Below are 22,681 nucleotides of genomic sequence, written 5' to 3' on the forward strand. Positions count from 1 at the left end.
TCATTGCAGTGGCTTCTTTTGTCTCAGAGCACGGGCTCTAGGCCCGCGGTCTTCAGTAGTTGTGGCATGCGGGCTTCAGTAGTTGTGGCACGCGGGCTGTAGAGTGCAGGCTCAATAGTTGTGGTGCACGGGCTTAGTCGCTCCGCGGCATGTGGGATCTTCCCAGACCAGGGCTCGAACCCGTGTCCCCTGCATTGGGAGGTGGATTATTAACCACTGCGCCACTAGGGAAGCCCCAACTTGAATTCTTTTGAAAAGATACAAATAATGCGCTTCTATTGTAGGTATATTAATCTGCTCTGGCTGCCATAACAAAATACTGGAAATTCGGTGGCTTAAACAACAGAGATGTATTTTCTCACAGTTCTGGAAGCTGAATGTCCAAGATCAAAGTTGCCAATGGAGGGCAAACTGAGAAGCTTATTTTCCTGGTGCATCTAGTTGCTCAATGATAAATAAAACATTATAGCAAGGTAAGCAAGGATATATTAAGGAATTTATGTAAAGTTCCCATGAATGTTTAGGATAAACTATGTGTCAGCAAAGGCATTATGGGGCTCCTCTAGTCATGCCTCAGTCTCCTGGGGTGAAAGTGTGACCTTGGACCAATGAATGACTTGACATCGCTGAGCCTCACCTCCCTCATCTGGAAAAAATGATTACTGTGCAGGTGAAATGAGGTGATGCATGTAGAGTGCTTGGGTTGATAAGTGCTTGCTGTGCTGTTGTTTACATTATTGTCATGTTATGACCTTATGGCTAAAAACAGAGACTCTGGAGCTGGTCAGCCTGGATTCGAATCTCAGCTCCACCACTTTCTAGCTAGATGACCTTGGGCAAGGTCACTTAGCCTCTCCGTGCCTCAGTTTCCTCCTCTGTTAAGTGAGGCTAATAGGATTATTGTGAGGGTTAAATGAATTGATGGTGCCTGGACACACAGGAGTGCTATGTAAGTGTTTGTTCAATAAATCATAATGTGTTCCCTTCTGCCCTTAGAGGTCCTTCTGGAGAAAAGTTAGAAAATAACAGCTTCAAAGAGAGACGAGCTATTTCCAGACACTGATTTATAAAAGGAATGTATTTCTATAACACCAGTTGTCCTATTTGCCTTTTAGAAGATTTGAGAGGCAGAATGCGTTTATAATGGTGGAATCTTCGGCAGGTGGCTGGCCAGATTCGAGCTATCTGGGGGCATGGCCCACTTCTGGTGCCCTTCCACCGAGCCTGACCTTGGACTGGTGGCTTTTCTGGCACGGGCCAGGGGTGGGCCAAGGGGAGGAGGAGGAAAGGAGCTCCCGGGATCCCCCTCGCCCCTCCCCCACCCAGTGAGTAATGACATTCACGGGGATGGGAGGGAGGGAGCGAAGGAGAGGGGCAGGCTCGGCGAGGCCATGTGATGCTGGGCGAGAGAGAGCCGCCAGCGCCGGAGCCTCCTTCTTTCTTCCCTCTGATTTCGGGCTGTCATGGCGACCCCCAATAACCTGACCCCCACCAACTGCAGCTGGTGGCCCATCTCGGCGCTGGAGAGCGATGCGGCCAAGCCGGTGGAGGCCCCCGAAGCACCCGAAGCGGCCAGCCACGCCCATTGGCCCAAGGAGAGCCTGGTTCTGTACCACTGGACCCAGTCCTTCAGCTCGCAGAAGGTAGAGCCCGGAGGGAGCAGGAGAACCCGACCGATGCACCAGGAGGCGTGGGGGAGGGGATCCGGGAGGGCTTAAGGGGTCTGAAGACCTGGTGAGAGACTGGAGGGTAGAATCGGGGGCTTCGGGGCCCGGAGGATGGGGGAAGCTGGGCTGCCCTCCCGGGAGGTGACTGGCCCTGTCTTGGGCCCCAGGAGCACCGTCCCTAATTCTAGGAACACCCGTTCTGCCTCTTTCCCTCCCAGAAAGACCCGGTCTGTTGAAGAGCTGAGAAGAGAGACAAAGGCAAGGGGAAGGGAATGGGCACTGCTGGGAAGGCGGCCTGTTGGAGGGGGCTGCTGCTGCGGGGAGGGGGGAGGGGCGCTTCCTGGGGTCCAGCCTCCGGCCCCAGTAGTCCCATCGCAGACCCTCCCCCCCACCCCCCGCTGCTGTCCCCATGCCACAGGCCTGCGGGTCAAAGCTCCTCTGCCCTTCTGCCCGGCTGGGGGCCTTCTGATTGGGGCTTGAAGGGTCTGACCCTAGCCCTCCCCCCACTTCACCCCCAATCTTGAGCTGACAAGGAAGGAGTTAACCCATCTCCTCAAACCAGCTCAGCAGGCCCGTAAGGTCTGTGCTTTTCGCTCTTAAAGGCACAGACGGCCACACGGTCCCATCTCAGACTCAGGGGAGCTAGAAGGTGGTTGGGAATGCAGCCTGGTGTTGAGTTATCGAGGTTCCCGCTTCCTGGGGGTGAGGTCCAAGCACTGAGCCTGCAAGACCAGGGGCCTCTAGGAGCGCAGTCTCTCACCCTGGGCTGTCCTCTCTGTGGGGTACGAATTCAGCACCATGGCCAGGTCCCAGCAGCCGGTCCTGCTGGAGCCTAAGGGTCACCCATTGCCTGACCCTTCGACTTCTCTTCTCCCTGGAAGATCCTTTTGTTCCATTCACTCATTTTCCAGATGGAGAAACAGATTCCTTAAAGAGAAATGGCCTTGGAACCAGGCTCTTTGGTTTGATTCTTGGTCTAGGCTCAGTTCCATCATCTGGAAAATGGGATAATAATAACAATAATAGCAACTTCTTCTAATTGCAACCCCCTCTCAGGATTGCTGAGGGTTGTTGAACAGGTGGTACTGCTTAGTGTTCTACACTGGCACTGGTCAAACTTGAGCATACATTACTGGTTCAAGCACAGAATACTGGGTCCCACCCCAGAGATTTTGATTCAGCAGATCTGGAGTAGGGCCCAAGATGCTGCATTCTAACAGGCTACCAGGTGAGGCTGATGAAGCTGGTCCACTGATCCCCCTTTGAGTAGTTCCTAGTTTAAAGTACAGACTATGAGGCCAGAAAGTCCCCAGCAGGAGAGCCATCTTCTCCAATAATTCACCATGGAGTTTTTGGCAGGTCGCTTTGCTTCCCTAAAGTCTCAGTTTTATATTCTGTAAAATGGAGCTAGTGGCAGTACCTTCTTCAGAAGGCTATTGTAATGGTGAAATGAGATGACGCACAAAAAGTGCTGATCGCAGTGCCTGGCGTGGTGTCAAGGCTCTGTTCATAACGGGTGTTACGATATCACTAAAGTGCTAGGTAAAGGAGGGGTTGGAGTTAACCAAGGTCACGCTGGGACTCTTCTGTACCTGCATGCTGAACACCTACTGCATGCCAGGCTCTATACAAGTTGCTGGGGGGTTTGGGAATGAATCAGACTGACCTCCAGATGCCAGGATGTCCTCCTCCCCAGAACCTCAGGAGCCAGGCCCCCCCCAGTGACCAGGAGGTAGGAGGGTGGCCCTTCCCATCACCATTTCCTGAGGGAGCCTCCTGAATATTCCTTATTCAGCATGAGCTCAGGGCTAAGGTGGCCCCTTAGTCAGGGATGGGACCACCCACTGCAATCCCATTTGTGACCAAACCTCTGACCAAGGCAGCCTAGCATTCTCCTGCCTCTCCTGCCAGGGCCTTCCCCTTGCCCAGGGGCCTGTGGTGGGTTCTAGAGGCAGTGTAGCCTGATGGAAAACACATGGGCTCTGCAGTCAGATGGTCCTGGTTCCAGTCTCATCTTGAGTGCTTACTGGCTGTGTGACCTTGGACAAGTCACTTCACCTCCTCTGTGCCTCAACATCCTCATCTGGAAAAGGGGACGTTTACATCCGACCCTGTAGGATTCCTGGGGGACTGAAAGGACAGGGACACGTGTTAAGTGTCTGGCACACAGTATGGGCTTGGCAGGTGCATTTCCTTCTTTTGCATCAGTCCTAGAGGGCCTTGCCTGCATGCAGAGGGCCCTCCCAGACATGGCAGAAGGGAAGTAAATGACCTCTACCTGCCACCCTGGCCTTACTTTTCCAGCTCTTGGGCACTGGCGCCCCAGCCCTGTCCATGCTGCCCTTGACCATTTACCACCCCCTCTCCCACTCCCAGGAGGTCCACAGGCGAGAACTGCACATCTCACTACTCCTCTGCTCAGAAGCCTACAGTGGCTCACAAGTCCTTCCAGGAAAAAGCCGGAGTCCTCATAATGGCCTCAGGCCCTACTGCAGGATCTAACCTTGCCTGGGTCATGGACCCACTCATCATTCGGGGGAAGCCTATGGACTTTTCTCAGAATAGTACTTTTAATTGAATAACATCAAATACATAGGAGTATTAGATTAGAAGGAAAACCAATCCTACTGAAGTAAAGCTATTGACATATTTTCAAAACAAATTTGTTACATAATAATATGTGTTTCTGCATTAACCCATAGTATCACATGACCTAGTGGCAGGACTAATAACTGCTGTAATGCTGAAGTCGTGACGGATGTAATTGCAGCAACTGTGAAGTGATGAAAATATCTGCTTCCTAGTGGTGACAATATTACAGGCACTGCTAACACCACCAAGCTTTGTTGCCTACACTCATAATTGAAGAGAATGCTAAGTGTCAGCTTGACATGACTGAAAATAAACCTGTAATTTTCCCATCCTAGTTTGAGGACTCCCTGAATTTATTCATAGACCCCTGGGTCTAGGAGTCTCAATTAAATGTCCCTGTGCATGACCCTTTCTGACCTCCTCTCCTTTTGTCACCTCCATCCATCCTGCTCCAGCAGGATGGCCACCTCACCATTTTTCAAACATGTCAGACATGCTCCCACCTCAGGGCCTTTGCACTGGCTGTCCCCTCTGCCTGGATCCCTGTGTGGACTACTCTCTCTTTGTTCTTTGCTCAAATGTCACCTTCTCAGAGAGGCCTGCCCTGATGGGTCGCCCTACTTAAAATTGCCCTGATGCCCTGGCACCCCCAATTTCCCTTACCTTGCTCTATTTTTTCTTTTTTCCGATGAACTCACTATCTTTTGACACACCATCTCATTTTAACTGCTTCTCATCTGTCTGCCTCCACCAGAATGTCAGCTCCCTGAGGGCAGGGATCTTTGTTTTGTTCACGGCTGAGTCTTGAGCACTTAGAACAAGACCTGGCACAGAGTAGGCACTCAATAAATAAGTGTTGAAAAGTGGCGCATTTGTAAGCCATAAGATGTTACATAAAAAAGGCATTTGATTCTGTAGGCCTAAAACTGGTGTAAGAAATAAAGCTTATTAATTTTTTTAAAGTATTTGTGATAAATAAACTAAGACTCAGAGACTCTAAGTGTCTTTTACAAAGTCACACTGCAACTAAGTGGCTGGGCAGAGACGCCAACCCAGCCCATCACAGTTTTCTCATAAACAAGGGCCCGGGTGAGGGGGGACAGTACCTAGCCATGACAATGAAGCACCAGTGGGTGACTTTCAGGCACCCACAGGGGGGATAGTTTGCCCAGAGTTGGCTGATGTCTGGTCACACTGAGTGGTGACCACCTAAGTCTGGCGCAGTTCCAGGAGGCAAAGAAGGCAGATGGCCTTGGTGGCTGCACGCCCTCCCCCTGGGCCTGGCTTCCTCCCCCGCCCCCTCCCCTGCAGGATGGCGCATGGCTCTGGCCTGCAGCTCAGCTAAAGGAGAAAGTCTCCTTGGCTGCTTGCTGGTGTGATCCTGAGGCAGCTCCAAGCAGGACTGTTGTTCCTCTAAAGACAGTCCCCTCCCCAGGCAGGAGCCCCACCAGGCACCCTCACTGGAGTTCAAGGGCAGTGCCCAGGGAGTGGTCCCTGGGAGCAGATGCCCTGCCAGGATGGAAGGCCAAACGTCTGGACCCACCAACGGCAAAGGCCTGATTTAGTTTCTGTTTCCGTCCGTTCAGAGATCCCAGCTTGACCCAGACGCTGGGTGGCTGGGCAGAACCTGCCAGGAGGATGCCAGGGCAGGCAGGAAGGGAATAGGAACTGCCACCTAGGTATGTACAGGGGTCATCGATGCTTAACAGGAATAGACCTTTGCCTCTCTCAGGGGTGCCCTCTCTTTCTCCTGGGCTGGAGCTAGAAGTAGGGAGGAGCACGTGGGAGTGGAGCTTGCCATCCTTTTGCTGGGGGACCTTAGACAAGTCTAGCCTACTTTCTGCGCCTCAGTCCACAGGCAGGGGATAGTTGGGCTAGGTGATTGTTAACCACCTGCCAGCTCAGAACTGTTGGGCTGGGTCAGGAGGCTCTCCGTTCGCATCTACCAGGCCATATGTTTGTCTGGGACCTCCTGGAGATTAGGGAAAGACTCAGGAGGGGCCAGGCCCAGGACTCCCTGGAAGGATCCCCCAGGGCAGAGAACACTGGTCTGAGAGTCAGGAACCGTTGCTTCTAGTTTTAGATCTACTGCTAAATTGGCTGTGTGGCTCTGGGTCAGTTAGTTGCCCTCTCTGGACTTTCGTCTTCTCATCAGCAAAAACGGGAGATAGTCTCTGCTCTGCCCTCCTCTGGAAGGCTACTGTGAGCATCCAACAACCAGATGGGAAGGTGTCTGGGGACGATAAAGGGCTAGGCTGATGTTGGCAAATTATTTTTCACTTCACTTTGTTTCTCAAATAATTTGAGAAATTTTGCTACTGATCATGGTGATGATAAGAATTTCTGCAAATTTCATGGCCAGATTCACGTTTGGAGGACAGGCTGAGAGCCCAATCCTGATAATGAGAATTATGAACTAAGCACTCTCTATATACCAGACACTGTGTTGGTGCTACTATTAATACTTCAATTCTGCAAATAAAAAAACCATGAAGCCCAGAAAGTGTAACGAATCCGCCCAAACTCACACAGAAGAGCCAGAAATCCTATCCCAGGTACGTCCAGCAGTGACACCCAGCCCCGTAACCACCAGGCAGCTCTGCCCCTTGTCCCCAGGGCAGAGCTCTGTTCCTCCCACCACCAGACCCCGGGGATGTATCCCCCCATCCCGTACCCCAGGGGCCCAAGAGTGGGCTGGAAGCAACACGGTCCCCTCCAGTGTGGGACCTCTGACCTCCCTCCCCGCGCGCCCCGCCCCACCTGGGCAGAGTGTCCCCGTGTGTCCGCCCGCCTTCCCTGCTCTGACCCTGGCGCCTGCAGGTGCGGCTGGTGATCGCCGAGAAGGGCCTGGCATGTGAGGAGCGGGACGTGAGCCTGCCGCAGAGCGAGCACAAGGAGCCCTGGTTCATGCGGCTCAACCTGGGCGAGGAGGTGCCCGTCATCATCCATCGCGACAATATCATCAGCGACTACGACCAGATCATCGACTACGTGGAGCGCACGTTCACGGGAGGTACGGCGGCCGCATGGGCCCAGACAGCGCCCCAGAACCTTGGGAAGCCTGGGCAAACCCCGCGGGCCCGGGCTCCCCCACAAGGAACCACGGGCTACAGGCAGGGCTCAGATGCCCCCCAGGAACCACAGAGCATGGCCACAGGTCCCCGGGGACCCCACAGATCTGACCCCCCCTCCCCGGTACTGAGGGAAAGGGCATGGCCCAGACACCCCCCTTGGAGCAGCTAGGGCTATAGCCTCCTTGCCAGGGGCCTCTGGAGTCACAGGCTTGGCCACAGACACTCTGGAGCCCATCAGGCATGAACGGGACCCAAACCCCCTTCTAAGTCCCCACAGACAGGATCCAGATCTCCCGGGGATGCCAGGGCTCAGCCAGGACCCAGCCCCCTGAAACCCTGTAAGCATAGTCAGGGCCACAGGCTCTTCCGGAACCCCACAGACATGGGCCCGGATACCCGAGAACTTTGCAGACATGAGCAGGGCCCAGCACCCCAGAACCCCACAGAACCCTATGTCCTCCATCCCTCCTTCCCTCCCTCTGGCCTCGCTCAAGTCCAGAAGCTCAGTGCCCATGGCAGAGGCTGCCGATGCAGCTGAAAGGTCAGGGCCCGGACATGCACTGTTTTAAAAGAATATGAATTAGTTGCGAACATTTAAAAACCAAGGAGAGTGCAATTTCAAACATCCAGGTTTCCAGCTTCTCTCCAAGTCTGGCAACACTAGGCCTAGAGACCCACCTGGCAACAAGCCCGGGCAGGTGAGGAGTTGCCCCTCAGGGGACGGCTCGGCAGGGCTCCAGTGAGGAGAGGTAGGCGAGCAGGATCACTAGGGTCCCCTGTCAGCCTGGTGGAGACTTTCTCTCAAGAGTCAAGGAAAGGGGATGGGCCCCAAACTTCTGGACATGTCGCGGTTCCGGGATGCTGAGGTTGGGGGATGGGATGCCAGAGGCTGGCCTCTCTGAATCAGGGGGGGCGGGAGGCCCGACACAGGGCCCTGCGTGGCGCCGCCCAGCCCCCGGCCGTGCCCCGCAGAGCACGTGGTGGCGCTGATGCCCGAGGCGGGCAGCCCCCAGCACGCACGGGTGCTGCAGTACCGTGAGCTGCTGGACGCGCTGCCCATGGACGCCTACACGCACGGCTGCATCCTGCACCCCGAACTCACCGCCGACTCCATGATCCCCAAGTACGCCACGGCCGAGATCCGCAGTGAGTCCCGGGGTCGGGGTCGGGGCGCAGAACCCTAGGGTAACCCGGTCTTCGCCCACCTCCTCCCTCTTCCTCCCATTCCTGTATCTCTTACTCACTTTCTTCCCTTTAACTCTCCTCTTCCCCATGGATATCCCTCTGCCTCTGCCTCTCTCTCCATCCCTGTGTCTGTCTCTGTCTCTCTCTCTCTCTGGCTCTCCATCTCACTCACCCTGTTACGAGCTGAATATGTCTCTCTCCCTCTCTGGCAGTCTCTCTCTCTCATTCCCTTCTCCTGCCCCCTCCTCTTGTCCTGCCATCCCATACAGAGGCCATAGGGCTATCTGTCCCCCTAGAGGCTTGCCTGTCCATGGGAGCTGGGACACCTCCCCACAGGCATCTCAGCCCCAGACACCTGGGGTTGGCAGCCCAGGGTACTGAGTGACATCAGGGCTGGCATCACCAAGGAAGATTGCCCAGATATGGCAAGGCCCCGGGTCTCTGAGTTCTGATTCAAGCATCCTCATATACTGTCCTAACTGCCAGCCTGATTGTGCCCACAGCCTACTTTATCCTTTCATTTTTTTCAGTACTCAGTAAATAAGTGTTGGATTAAATCAGATCATCCATCAACAACTGTTTACAGACTTTGGTCCAGGCTCTATGCAGCCACCATGGGGTCCAATACACAGATGAAGCATGATGATTCCAAGTAGATAATAGGTGCTCAGTAAATGGTCACTTCCTCTCTCTCAAAGGAATGAGGCTCACGTCCAAAGGTGGGCCAGGTTGCGGCACTCGATTTTGTCTCTTTAGAGTGCCCTTGAACAGGACTCAGGACATATTTATGTTGTCCTGTCCCCATTGAGTCAACAATATTTAACAACATTTATGAAGTCTCCTATGACCCAGGCCCTGGGCAGGGGGCTGGGGACAGAAGGGGACTGTCACAGCTTCTACCCTCCCAGGGTCACAGTTTCATGGAAGCAGAAAGACAAATGACCAGATGATTACAATGCAGGACTAAGTAAATTTGAACAACCTCTCAGGAGGGCAGTCTGGCCCTCTATATCGAGTATTAAAAGGCCCACACTTTGGAGACTGTCCTGCAATGACACTGGGATGTGTGCGCCAAAGAAGTACGTACAAGGATATGCATTGCAGCATAAGGGGTAATAGCAAGAGGCTGGAAATAATAACCCAGTTGACCGTGATTTGGGGACTGGGTAGATAAATTCTGGTACATACAAACAATGAAATACTGTGCGGCTGTTAAAAAAATAACAGGCATGTGGAATGCGCTCTAAGATATATTAGTAAGTAGGAAGAAAGTGAAGGGCAAAAAAATGCATCTAGTGTACTATCATTGATATATGTAAAAGGGGGGTCGAATGGATACACAGGTGCTTGCAAACACAAGGAGTACTTCTGGAAGGACGCATGAGAAGATTGGGAGAGCAGAACTAAGGGACTGCAGATTGAGAGGAGAGAGATTTACTTTTCACTGTACGTTCCTTAATATTGTTTGAATTTTTAAACAAGCATGCATGTATAATCTATTCAAAACTAATTGATTTTGGGACTTCCCTGGTGGTCCAGTCGTTAAAACACCGTGCTTCCATTGCAGGGAGCATGGGTTTGATCCCTGGTCAGAGAACTTAGATTCCGCGTGCCACCACAGTGTGGCAAAAAAACAACAAACAAACAACCCATACTGATTAAAATTTTTCTAACCTAGTACCAATCAGTGTTATGATAAGGGGAACATAGAGGCAGTGGGGCCAGAGAAGATGCCCATCCCAGTCCAAGAGATGTCCAAGGGGGACTGGGACCCCGGGGAGAGGGCAGGCCAGGTTTGGAACCCACAACACACCTGGCCCACCATGTCCCATACTTACTGGCTAAGAGTTCCAGAGAAATCCTGCCCCAATCATGGAACAGACCTTAGGATCTTATCCCACGTAATGCTTCCACCTCCTCTTGTAAAACCCGCAGCTTACAGCTAGACTTTTAATGTCAGATTATAGGACACTTTGTCTCTCCCATTAAGTATAATTCTCAAGGTGCTGCCTTGAGTTCCATCATTGATCCACATTCCATCACCCAGGCCTTTTCAGCATCTTTAAAAGGCCAATTTCCCAGGAAAGGTGGTCAATACATCCCTAAATATTCAGGAAAGTTGCCTCACCAGAAGTGGAAGTTTCAAGACACCAAGCTCTCTTATAGTTTTTTTAAAACAAGTTTTTCCCTGTGGATTACAGTGAGTGAGCTCTAGACTGAGAATTGGACAGATCCTGATTCAAAATCTGCTTGTCGTTTACTGGTGTGGAATTTACTAGCCTCTCTGAATCCGTTTCTTCACTACAGAAAGGGGTGAGGGAGACGTTCACTGAAGCATGAGCTTGTCCACATTTAGGGTGATATTCATTTCCGGCAAACTCCTACTCATCCCCTAGAGTCTCCTCCTCAGTGAGGTTTCTTGACCCCTTGTGCCCCAGGCAGGTGGCCCTCTGGGTCCCACAGCATTCTGTTCACTCTTCATTAGAGATTGATCATGCTATGTCGTAGGTATCTCTTTTATGGTCTAGGGCAGGATGGCATCTCATCCATCCCTATGTCCCAGCCTGTAATGACATAGTGTCTCCTAGTTATGCCTGTTGATATTGTTACCTCCTGGACTAGTGTTTGAATGGGACCTATTCCAAGTTGTTGGGGGGAAGGGAAAGGAAGAGTACCAGGTATCAGAAGAACGGGACCTTTCCTATTCTCTCCCCAGGACATTTAGCCAACGCCACCATGGACTTCATGAAATTGGACCATGAAGAGGAGCCCCAGCTCTCTGAGCCCTACCTTTCTAAACAGAAGAAGCTCATGGTGAGTGACCCCAGACCTGCTCATTCCCCTTTCCCACCATCTTTTCCATGGAAAAGAAGAACTGGAAGAAGCTGGTTCTAAGTAGAGAGTCAGCTGATGACATGAAATGGGAAAACCACTGGTTTGCTTTCCCAATCCTGTCTCCTCTGTCATTTACTGACTCTTTGACCTTGAGCAAGTCACTGTTGCCCTGGAGCCTCACTTTCCTAATGTCTTAGGTTGTGTCCCTAAGAGCAGAGCATTGGACAGAGGTTCTGGGGTAAGCGAGGTATTGAGGGAGTGCTCTGCGAGGTATTGAGGGAGCGCTCTAAGGAGAACCCAGTAAGGATGAGATAGGATGAAGAAGGGGCTAAGTTCACCTGATCCCACAGGGAACCCCGGAGGATAAACGGTGCCACAAAGTCGATCCACCTTGAGACAAAGGGACAGACTTTTATACCCTTATATCAGCCAATCATTGACCTATTTATTTCCCAAGTATCTCCAGGAAACTCCTCATTGGCTGAGAACAATTCTCTGGAGAAGGGGAAAGCTGTGAGCCACTGTCAACCAACTCTCATGGCAGCTGGTGTACGAGAGTACCAGCCCCATGAAAGGGATCTGGCCAGGACAGTCAAGCTCACAGGACTATTGTGAACACCAGATGAGGATCCTTTGTAACAGTGGGGGTATCCTACACACTTAAGGGGATATAAGGAGACTGGGTTTGCAGAAGGGGATTTGGGCCAAGAGTCTTCCATCCCTGGTCATCCTTGCTCTATTGAGGCCAACTCAGCTCCTCTAGCACCTGCCTGTCCTGCCCCCAGGCCAAGATCCTGGAGCACGATGATGTGAGCTACCTGAAGAAGATCCTGGGGGAGCTGGCCATGGTGCTGGACCAGATCGAGGCTGAGCTGGAGAAGAGGAAGCTTGAGAACGAGGGTGGGTGCCAGTTCTGGGGTAGGTGAGTGCTGGAGCCCATCCAGCCCACTCTGTCCATGAACGTCCCAGCATCTTTTCCCCCAAAGGTCTTAGAGGACCATCCAGGTGGTTAGGATCATGGGCCATGGAGTCAGAAAGACCTAAGTTTAAGTCCTAGGTTGGCCACTTGCTAGTTGAATGACCCTGGGCCACGTGCTTCACCTCCCTGGACCTCAGTTCCCCATCCATAAGATGGAGATAATAAAAAGACCGACCTCAGAGAGATGTTGAGACACCGCATGAGATAATATATGTAGGATGCTTAGATCAGCGCTTAGCACACAGTATTTAATAAAGGCTATTGAAGATGATGATGGTAATGGTGGTGGCGATCGCTATCCACTACACCATCTCCCCTTTCCCCGACTGAAGGACGGATTATGGCTCCTTCATGCTGTAGGAGCCAGACATCTAGGCTCACCCGGACTCTCTGACCTGGACTCTTTCTGTTCTCAAGTGCCTCTCTTCTCTGGACGCTGAGCACGCCAGCTACATTTCCACCTCCACACCTTAGCTCCTGCAGCTCTTCCAGCCTGGAGCGCCCTCTCCTTACCACTCTGCTCCTTTTTGCATCTATACACCATCCTTGCCGCCACCCTTCTTCAAATTTCATTCGGGACCTTCCCATTTTGCTCTATTTTAGGTACCCTGTTAGTCTGGTCTCCTCAACAATGCAAATTTGTGGAACCCATTCAACATGCACTGCTACGCTCATAGCTTCACACACACGCACAGATGTCTGTGTATGTGGGAAGGTTGTGGAGCACAGTGTTCTAAAAGATGGGTTTAGAGTGAGACAGATATGAGTTAGGGTCCTAGCTTTGCTGCCTATACCACGTGACTTGGGCAAGTTCCTTTCCTTATTGGGGCCTCAGTTTCAACATCTGTGAAACAGGATGGTAATAGTAGAATTTAAAACCTAAACTCCATCTTGTTGAACTCTTTAAAAAATGAAAAACACTCAGCACAGGGCCTGGAACATACTAGTTAATTACATATGACAGCTAAAGGCACATGCATTCTCCAGGTGAGAAAACTAAGGCTCAGAGAGATAAAGTGACTCGCTCAAGGTCACACAGCTCTTAAACAGCATAGTTGGCATAAGAACAGGTTCCCTCTCAATGGGTATAATGTTCTTCCAGCATTTCACAGCTGAGGCCTCAAGCAAATGGCACACACAGATACCTAAGGTCCTAAACAGGAACACTGTCACGCATGCTGAAGCCAGCTGCCGTAAATCCTTTCTAGAAAAAAGCGGAGTATGGCTAAATGAGTAAAAACAATGCATACCTCAAGAAGGAACTTTCTCATTTCTATCAGAGAGGGTGCTGGGAAGGGGCCATTACAGAAGAGTGTTCAGGGGCCAATGGAAGTAGCTGGACCACATGTTGCCCATCATCCAGCAGGTTAAGCCAGGCTCTTCATATGATGGTGGTCACAGGGATACTGAGAGCAGCAAGAGAGCAAAGCCCCAAGGTGCAAATATGTTTTAAGCCTCTACTTGTGTCACATTTACGAAAGCCCCATTGGCTAAAGCAAGTGACATGGCAGAGCCAGTATTAAAAGGGTAGAGGGTTGGACTCTGCCTCTTGATGGCAGAAGCAGTACAGCCTTTGCAAAGGGGCAAGCGTGCAGGAATGGGAGGAATTTGCAGCCATTTTTGCAATCTACTCAGGGGTGAGGTGTTCTGATTTTACTTTTAAAAGTACTCTGGTTGCTGTGAAAATGGATTTCAAGGGAGACAGAAGCCCAGATGAGATGGTGGTGGCTTGGACTGAGGTGGTGGCAGTGGAGATGGGGAGGCATGAAAGGCTTGAGAGGTATTTTGGAGATAAAATGGGCAGGAACTTGCTGAAAGGTCGAGGGTATTGGAGGGAGTGGAGTAAGAGGGGATAAAGGAATCAAAGATGACTCCTGAGGTTTTGGTCTGAGCTACTGAGTGGTACCATTTCCTGACATGGGCAAGGGGGACCCAAGAGTTCAGGTTTTTTTTAGATTCCGCATGTTAAGTGTCATCCCCAAGAGGGGATGTCACATAAGCCATTAGGTATTCTAGTCTGACTTTCAAAGGAGAGGTCAGAATTTGGAGATGGAGATTTGCAAGTCTTCAGCATATACACGGTGATTAAAGCCGTAGAATTGGATGATGTCACCTAGAGGGCAGTGGAGAGAGACAGAAAGAGGAATCAAGACCTGCTTATTAGTTATTTATTGCTTATAACAAACTGCTCCCAAACTCAGCGGCTTAAACAAACAAAAAAAAAAGCATTTGTCGGGCTTCCCTGGTGGCGCAGTGGTTAAGAATCCACCTGCCAATGCAGGGGACACGGGTTCGAGCCCTGCTCCGGGAAGATCCCACATGCCGTGGAGCAACTAAGTCCATGCGCCACGACTACTGAGCCTGTGCTCCAGAGCCTGCAAGCCACAACTACTGAGCCCGCGTGCCACAACTACTGAAGCCCGTGCTCCTGGAGCCCATGCTCCACAACAATAGAAGCCACGCAATGAGAAGCCCGAGCACTGCAACGAAGAGTAGCCCCCACTCGCCGCAACTAGAGAAAGCCCGTGTGCAGCAACGAAGACCCAACACAGCCAAAAATAAATAAATAAATAAATAAATAAATAAATAAATAAATAAATAAAAACAGGCAGCAGGCTAGGTTTGAGCTGAGGGCCATAGTTTAAAAAAAAACGAAAAAAAAAAGCATTTTTCATATCACACATTTTCTGTGAATCAGAAATTCCAGAGCAGCTTGGCTGAGTGTTTCTAATTCAGGGTTGCATGATGCAGGGATAGATGCATCTATCCCTCCCCCCAACTCTTCCCCCGTCTCTAAGTCAAGCCGTTAGCTGGGGCTGCAACCCCCTGAGCTGAAGGGTCCACGATGGCTCATTCACGTGGGTCTTCACTAGAGGTGTCAGTTCCCCACTGCTGCTGGCCGGAGACCTCAGCTTCTCGCTACACGGGCATCTTGTTAGGGCTGCTTGAGTTTCTTCACAACACGGCAGCCGGCTTTCCCCTGAGCAAGTGATCCCAGAGAGACAGAAGCAGCGGAAGCCACATGATCTCTTATGACCTACCCTTGGAAGTCATTCTGTCATTTCTGCTACATTCTATTCATTTGAAGCAAGGCATTAAATACAGCCCATATTCAAGGGGAGAAAAATTGGGCTCCATCAAAGAGATAAGTATCAAGTAATATGTGAGCGTATTTTTTTCTTTTTCTAAATTGAAGTATAGTTGATTTACAACTTTATATTTATTTATTTATGGCTGTGCTGCATGGCTTGTGGGATCTTATTTCCCCCACCAGAGGTTGAACCGGGCCCTGGGCAGTGAAAGTGTGGAGTCCTAACCACTGGACTGCCAGGCAATTCCCTACAACGTTTTATTAGTTTCGAGTGTACAGTGTAGTAATTCAGTATTTTTAGATTGTACTCCATCAAAAGTCATTACAAGATAATGGCCATAATTCCCTGGGCTATATATACAGTGTATCCTTGTTGCTTATCTATGTTACACATAGTAGTTTGTATCTCTTAATCCCATACCCCTAATTTGCCCCTCCCCCTTCCTTCTCCCTTTTGGTAACCACTAGTTTATTTTCTCTCCCTCTCTCTCTCTTTTTTTTATGGAAAGGCATTTTATTTTAAATATAGCAGTGTATACATGTCAATCCCAAACACCCAGTCTATCCCTCCCCCCAACCCTTCCCCCGTCTCTAAGTCTGTGAGTCTGTTTCTGTTTTGTAAATAAGTTCATTTGTATCATTTTTGTTTTAGATTCCGCATATAAGCGATATCATATGATATTTGTCTTTCTCTGACTCACTTCACTTAGTATGATAATCTCCAGGTCCATCCATGTTGCTGCAAATAGCATTATTTCATTCTTTTTAGTGGCTGAGCAATATTCACTAGTTTATTTTCTATATCTGTGACTCTGTTTCTGTTTTGCATATACATGTGTTTACATTATTTTTTAGATTCCACAGAGAAAGACAAGCACTGTTTCGTATTTTAAAACTACCACATCTGCCCCGAGGCTCCCCCTCATTGAGAGAAGGGTAAAGACAGACGAGCTGGCAAAGCTGATGGGACACAGTGGCCAGTGAGGCGTGAGGACTCCTGTGTCATAGAACCCAGAAAGGATTGTGTTTTAAGGAGGGAGAACAGTGTCAAATGCAGCTGAGAGGCTGAATAAACCAAGGATAGGAAAGCGTCCCTTGGGTTTTGTCCCATGGCTGTTGGTGGTGACCTTGCCAAGAGCAGTTTCACTGGAATGTGAGGGCAATGGCTGAAGAGTGAATGGGAGGTGAGGCGTGAAGATGGCCAGTGTAGACAACCCTTTTGAGAAGTTTCGCTGTAGAGGGAATAGAGAAATGGGGTGGTGTCTGAAGAAGGCTGTGGGGCAAAGGGAGGAATGTTTTCAAGATAGGAGATACAACAGCGTGTTTTCAGGCCGGTAGAAATGCCTCAGTGGAAAGGAGAAATCAGTGATGCAGGACCAATGAGGATTGAGAAGGTGTGCTTCAGGCAGGGTCCCCAGGGGACACACAGGGCACCCTCAAATTGGGTAAATCAAAGAGGCCTTCATAAAGGGACTGTTTACAGATGTGTGGGCGGGACACAGGGAAACCACAAGGAAAAGTGCAGTACCTGGACCTGGGGTTGTGAGCGATGGGGGCAGTTTCAGGAACCAGGACAAAGAGGGCCACCTGACAGGAGCTGTGACTTTCTGGGTTCGATCCCTGGTCGGGGAACTAAGATCCTGCCTGCTGCCTGGTGAGGCCAAAAACAAACAAATAAGCCAGCCCGTGGCAACCTGCAGAGAAAAAACTGAGGGAAGTAAGACTCTGACCTCACCCTCGCCCACCATCCTATCTCCCACCTCTGCTCCCCATTGGCCAAACACCCCTGGAGCCAGAGGGCACGGAGTCCCATCAGTGTACCCGTCAAGTTGGCCTCCTGGGGGGCGCAGAGCAGCGTGGGGAGGGGAGGAGAGTGGCTCTAGAAAGGGAAAGGGAGCATGTGCAGCGTTGGGTGGGTGCAGAGGACCACGCAGGGCCTGACCTTGAGCGTAGGTGGCTCACACCCTCCCTTGTGTCAGCAGGTGGTAAATGCAGGGGCCTGGCGTTGTGGGTTTCATGGTGGGGGGTAAGGGCTTTCATGTCTGAAGGTTCCTGTTTTCTGAATGAAGCATGAGGTGACGTCATCAACAGAGAAAACCACCGGGTGCGAGGAGAGAAGATGAAAGATGTGCATCTCTCTGCAGGGGGCGGTGAAGCGAGCATCCCCCAGGGCTGCTACAGGACTGCTACAGGACCCGGGCAGGGCTGCCGGCCCTCCCGGGCTTTGTGGTCAGGATTTAAAGTGTAACTGGTAAGGGTAACTGTCTCCGGCACACTCAGCTGGCAGACTTGGAGAAGGCACAAGACAGGGTTCATCCAGGGCTGCGACTTGGCAAAGGGAACCCACAGCTGCAGGAGCGGGGGAAACCGAAGACCTTCTGTTGACATGCCAGATAGCTAGCTACCCGTGCCCGTGGACGTTATGCAGTCATGGCTAGCAGTATTTGCCTACAAACAGAAACACAGGAATGGACGTACTTAAATAGCGATGTACACTTACACACTCATGAACATCTGTCTGCAGGCAACCACCAAGTGCACGTGGGCATACACTTCACTTATGCATGTGGTAATCGCCCCACTGCATGGACACAGATGCCCATGTGTGCAGCTGTCTACATGCTAATACACAACCAGTTTCATGGATTTGAGCAGGCATTCACATGGGTAAACATACACACCATGCTGGATGCAGACACATAGGTCCCCACACATACCCAAATAAAAATGTACCCATTGAAAGAGGCCTACGTGTCAGTGGAGATACATACATATGTATGATGAAGTACTCTCTCAGGTAGATGTCTTACATTTGACAGCAGCTTAGATTTGTTGAGAGACGGTGCCCTGTACTCCCTCTTGTTACCAAGGATAAACTGTTCTTGAACTAGCTAAGACTAGTCCCTTCCCTTGTGTACTTGATGCCACCCACGCTCATCCCTTCAAGGACACCACATCAGTAATTCTCTCCACTCTCTCCTGTAGCATCACCTCCTCTCGGCTCGATCATTCCCATCAACGTGCTGTTTTCTTCTTCCCAACTTACAAAGGCACTCTTTTAAAAAAATAATTAATTAATTTATCTTTTCATTTTTGGCTGTGTTGGGTCTTTGTTGCTGCGCACGGGCTTTCTCTAGTTGCGGCGAGCGGGGGCTACTCTTCGTTGCGGTGCGTGGGCTTCTCATTGCGGTGGCTTCTCTTGTTGCAGAGCACGGGCTCTAGGCGCGCGGGCTCAGTAGTTGTGGCGTGTGGGCTCAGTAGTTGTGGCTCCTGGGCTCTAGAGTGCAGGCTCAGTAGTTGTGGTGCACGGGCTTAGCTGCTCCACAGCATGTGGGATCTTCCTGGACCAGGGCTTGAACTCGTGTCCCCTGCATTGGCAGGCAGATTCTTAACCACTGCACCACCAGGGAAGTCCCCCAAACACTCTTGACCCATCTCACATTATCGGCATATCCCTCCCATGACAGCAAAACTCCTTGAAAGGGTGACCTTTGCTCACCGTCTCTGATTCCTCTCCTCCCTTTCTTTCTTAGACTCCCTCCCAACCAGGCTTTCAGCGTCAGCATCTACTCCCACTGTTCTTGTCAAGGTCACCAGTCGCCAAATGCAATTGCCAATTCTCAGCTCCTTTTCTGTGACTTCCCGGCAGCGTCTGAGGTCAGCTGAGCACTATGTCCTTGGAACACTTTCTTATCTTGGCTTCTGGGACACCACACTCACCTGGGTCGTCTCCCACCTCACCGGCTACTCCTTCGCCCACTCCTTCACTGGTTGCTTCTTGTTGCCCAATATCTAAATCTTGAGGCCCCGAAGCTCAGTCCTTGGTTCTGTTCTCAGCTCTGTCTCCACTCACGCCCTTGATGATGCTGTGCACCTGTACCTCTAACTGCAGACACATCCTCTCCCCTCAGAAGTCTAACAGGCATCTGGAAGATTCCGTATTCAAGAATAAACTTCTGATCAGTGCCTTCATTACACTTTAGCTCCTCCTCCCCTGAGACCGTGAGCCTCTGGAGGGAAGACATTTGTGTCTTGTCAAGTCTTCATGCCCAGCACATACTACCAGATAAACATTTGTTGGATGAATGAATGAACATGAGGACACAGTGAAAGGGGCAGGCTCAGGCAGTGAGGGTGAAGGGTATTAGACTCATGGAATTTCTGAGCTGAAAGGAACACCTCTACAAAAGGGCAGAAGCAAGCTTCCCAAGAAAGCAGACCTCACCGGAAGTGGAGAGGAAGGGGAGAGCATTCCAGGCATGGGGTGCAGCAGGGGCAACGGCCCAGAGGCCAAAATGGGCGTGGCTTGCTTGAGAGGAACAGTGGGCAAGTGGGCAATTTGTGAGAAGTGAAGATCAGAGAAGTACTGGGTGGGCCAAAAAGTTCGTTTGGGTTTTTCGTAAGATGTTCTAGAAAAAAGCAAACGAACTTTTTGGCCAACCCAATACATTGGAGCTCATCCAACTACTGAAAGGGCTTAAAAGCCACGCAGAGGAATCTGGACATTAATGTGTAGTCACTGGGGAGAATTTCAGGTTGTTGAGCCAAGCAGTGATGAAGGAGACCAAAGGGGCTCCAGAATTTCAAGTCTAGTGTTTCCTAAATACACAGGCTAATTTTAGATGTCACGTGACCATGGCGATACATGATATAAAACCACACGATGAGAATTATTCTCTTAATTCTGTTGATTGTATTAAAGAAAGGGTGTTAGTATGATGCTAGCATTTAATTCCCATAGAGGGGTTATGTATTAATACCTGCCCTTTTCTTCAAACAAATAAATAAGTCTTGGGCTCAGGGATTTTGGGCAGGCAGTAGTATCCAGCTGGAATTTAATAGCGTTTGTTTTGTTTCTTGTTAAATGTACTTTCATCATTGCACATAGGTTATGGCAAATGATACTCTTAGTGATAGTTTCTTTTCTCATTCAACACTCATTAAGTAAAGATTTAGTGAGCCAGGCACTGTTCTAGGTGCAGGGGATACAGCTGTGAACAAGACAGACCCAAATTCCTGCCCTCATGGAGCTTCCATTCTGGTAGAGGGTGGCAGCCAATAAACAAAATGAGCATGTACAGTATATGGTGGAACACTGGGGAAAAGTTGTATGGAAGAAAACAGAGCAGGGGAGGAGGACAGTGACTGCTGGGATTGGGGTTTCAATTTTAACTGGGTGGTCAGTGAAGCCCCCCGAGAAGACGGCACTGAGCCAAGACCTGAAAGAGGTGGAGGAGTAAGCCCTGTAGCTCTGTGGGGGAAGAGTGTTCCAGGCAGAGCGAACAGCAAGTGCAAAGGCCCTGGGGTGGGAACGTGCCTAGAATGAGGAACTGCAAGGAGGCCAGTGTGGTTGAAGAAGGGTGAGTCAAGGGGGGGGACTTCCCTGGCGGTCCAGTGGTTAGGACTCAGCACTTTCACTGCTGTGGCCCTGGGTTCAATCCCTGGTTGGGGAACTAAGATCCCGCAAGACATGAAGCAAAAAAAAAAAAAAAGAGTGAGTCAAGGGGGAAAAGGTAGACTCCTAGGTCTGAAAGGTACCTGGGGGCCAGATCACGTAGGACCTTTAGACCATTAGAAGGGCTTCAGCTTTGACTACGACAGGGGGTCATTAAAGGGCTTTGATCAGAGAGAAGGACATGATCTGACTTAAGATTTAACAGGAATCCTCTCTCTGCTGTGCTGAGAATAGACTCTAGGGAGTCAAAGGCAAATGATAATGGTCGTTAGGACCAGGATGGTCACATCGGAGGTAACATCTAACTTCGGATGTATTTTGAAAATAAAGCTGATGGGAACTGCTGACAAAGTGTATGCGGGGTGTGAAAGAAAGAGAAGGATTCAAAATGGCCCGCGTGCTTTTGGCCTGAGGGGCTGGAAGGATGGAGGTGCTGTTACTGACGTGGGGATGAATGTGGTGGGTTTGGGGGTGACGGTCAGTTTTGGACATGTCGCGTTTAAGATGCACAGCGGACTCACAAGTAGAGCTGGAAAATGGGCAGTGGGGCATACGAGTCCAGAGTTTAAATACATATATTTGCATTTAATAAGTCAGTTGATTTAAAGAAAACAAATAATAGAGGTAGTATATGCATCTGGCAAAAATCATGAAAGAAGTGCAGGAGTGGGTGACCTTGGGGGAACACTATAGCGGGCAGACAGAAGCCAGAGGCGTCACTGAGAGAGGAGGGCGTGTATGGCGGAAGAAGAGCTGACCCCTCCCCTCCCCCATCTCCTGTCACTTCCATTCTAGGGCAGAAATGTGAGCTGTGGCTCTGCGGCTGTGCTTTCACCCTTGCTGATGTCCTCCTGGGAGCCACCCTGCACCGCCTCAAATTCCTGGGACTGTCCAAGAAATACTGGGAAGATGGCAGCCGGCCCAACCTGCAGTCCTTCTTTGAGAGGGTCCAGAAACGCTTTGCCTTCCGGAAAGTTCTGGGCGACATCCACACCACTCTGCTGTCAGCAGTCATCCCCAATGCGTTCCGGCTGGTCAAGCGGAAACCCCCATCTTTCTTTGGGGCATCCTTCCTCATGGGCTCCCTGGGTGGGATGGGCTACTTTGCCTACTGGTACCTCAAGAAAAAATACATCTAAAGCCAGGCCCCGGGCTTGGTGTCTGACTGTTGGTGTCTCTGTCCTGTGTGATTCCCAGTGAGCTCTCAGTAACGCACCGTCTCATGCACACTTGGACAGCCCCTCCCACCCCTTGTTTGGAGCAATTCTATCGTCAGTCTGAAAACATTCCATAGTTTAGGAGTAGATGTTGCCAGTGCCGTGAGTTGAGGCCACGGTTCTACTGAAGGAGAGAAAGAGTGAGTGGGAGAGAGAGAGAAAGAGAGAGAAACAAAAACACGAATGCCTTTTTTTTTTCGATTCAAGGTCTCAAGATGGAACTGTGGGGACTGGTTAGGATCCAAGGTGAGTCCCAGGTCATTTCATTCACCAGGGCCCAGATTCTGGGAGGTGCTGGGGGCTCGGAGGGCCTGACCCCTCACCTCCCCTTCCCTCTTGCCCAGGGAACTCTTCCACAGGACAAAGCCAACATCAAGACTTGACTCTTCTAAGCGCTACCTCCAGGTGGGGCTGGAGATCTGGAGACCCCACGGGAGGCCCCTGAAGACTGGAAGGGGCTTCATTCTCCTCTTGGAAGTGAACTGAGACAGCACTGGCCGAGCCAAGGCAGTGACTTCCAGCCACAGGCCATGTCTGGGGCCGACGCCATGAGCACACCCTCCCATTCCCCTCTTGATTTGGCCAG

General features: G+C 50.7%; 1 protein-coding gene across 4 annotated transcripts; it reads left to right on the forward strand.

Moving 5' to 3' along the window:
* The first annotated feature begins 1,395 nt into the window (after positions 1 to 1,395).
* On the forward strand, positions 1,396 to 22,044 carry GDAP1L1 (ganglioside induced differentiation associated protein 1 like 1). 4 transcript variants are annotated; one of them, XM_065892263.1, is made up of 6 exons: positions 1,396 to 1,643; positions 7,080 to 7,272; positions 8,306 to 8,479; positions 11,235 to 11,332; positions 12,139 to 12,253; positions 21,674 to 22,044. In XM_065892263.1, exons 1-6 carry the CDS (start codon positions 1,464 to 1,466, stop codon positions 22,015 to 22,017), a joined length of 1,104 nt encoding a protein of 367 aa, XP_065748335.1. In that variant the 5' UTR covers positions 1,396 to 1,463; the 3' UTR covers positions 22,018 to 22,044. The 4 variants fall into 4 exon arrangements, with proteins under 4 accessions (XP_065748335.1, XP_065748334.1, XP_065748336.1 ...); XM_065892262.1 differs by having other exon boundaries at positions 1,464 to 1,642; positions 7,070 to 7,272; XM_065892264.1 differs by lacking the exon at positions 8,306 to 8,479 and having other exon boundaries at positions 1,464 to 1,643.
* The last annotated feature ends 637 nt before the right edge of the window (positions 22,045 to 22,681 follow it).

Source organism: Phocoena phocoena, chromosome 15, assembly GCF_963924675.1.
Source record: "Phocoena phocoena chromosome 15, mPhoPho1.1, whole genome shotgun sequence".
In the NCBI taxonomy this organism is placed as follows: Eukaryota; Metazoa; Chordata; class Mammalia; order Artiodactyla; family Phocoenidae; genus Phocoena; species Phocoena phocoena.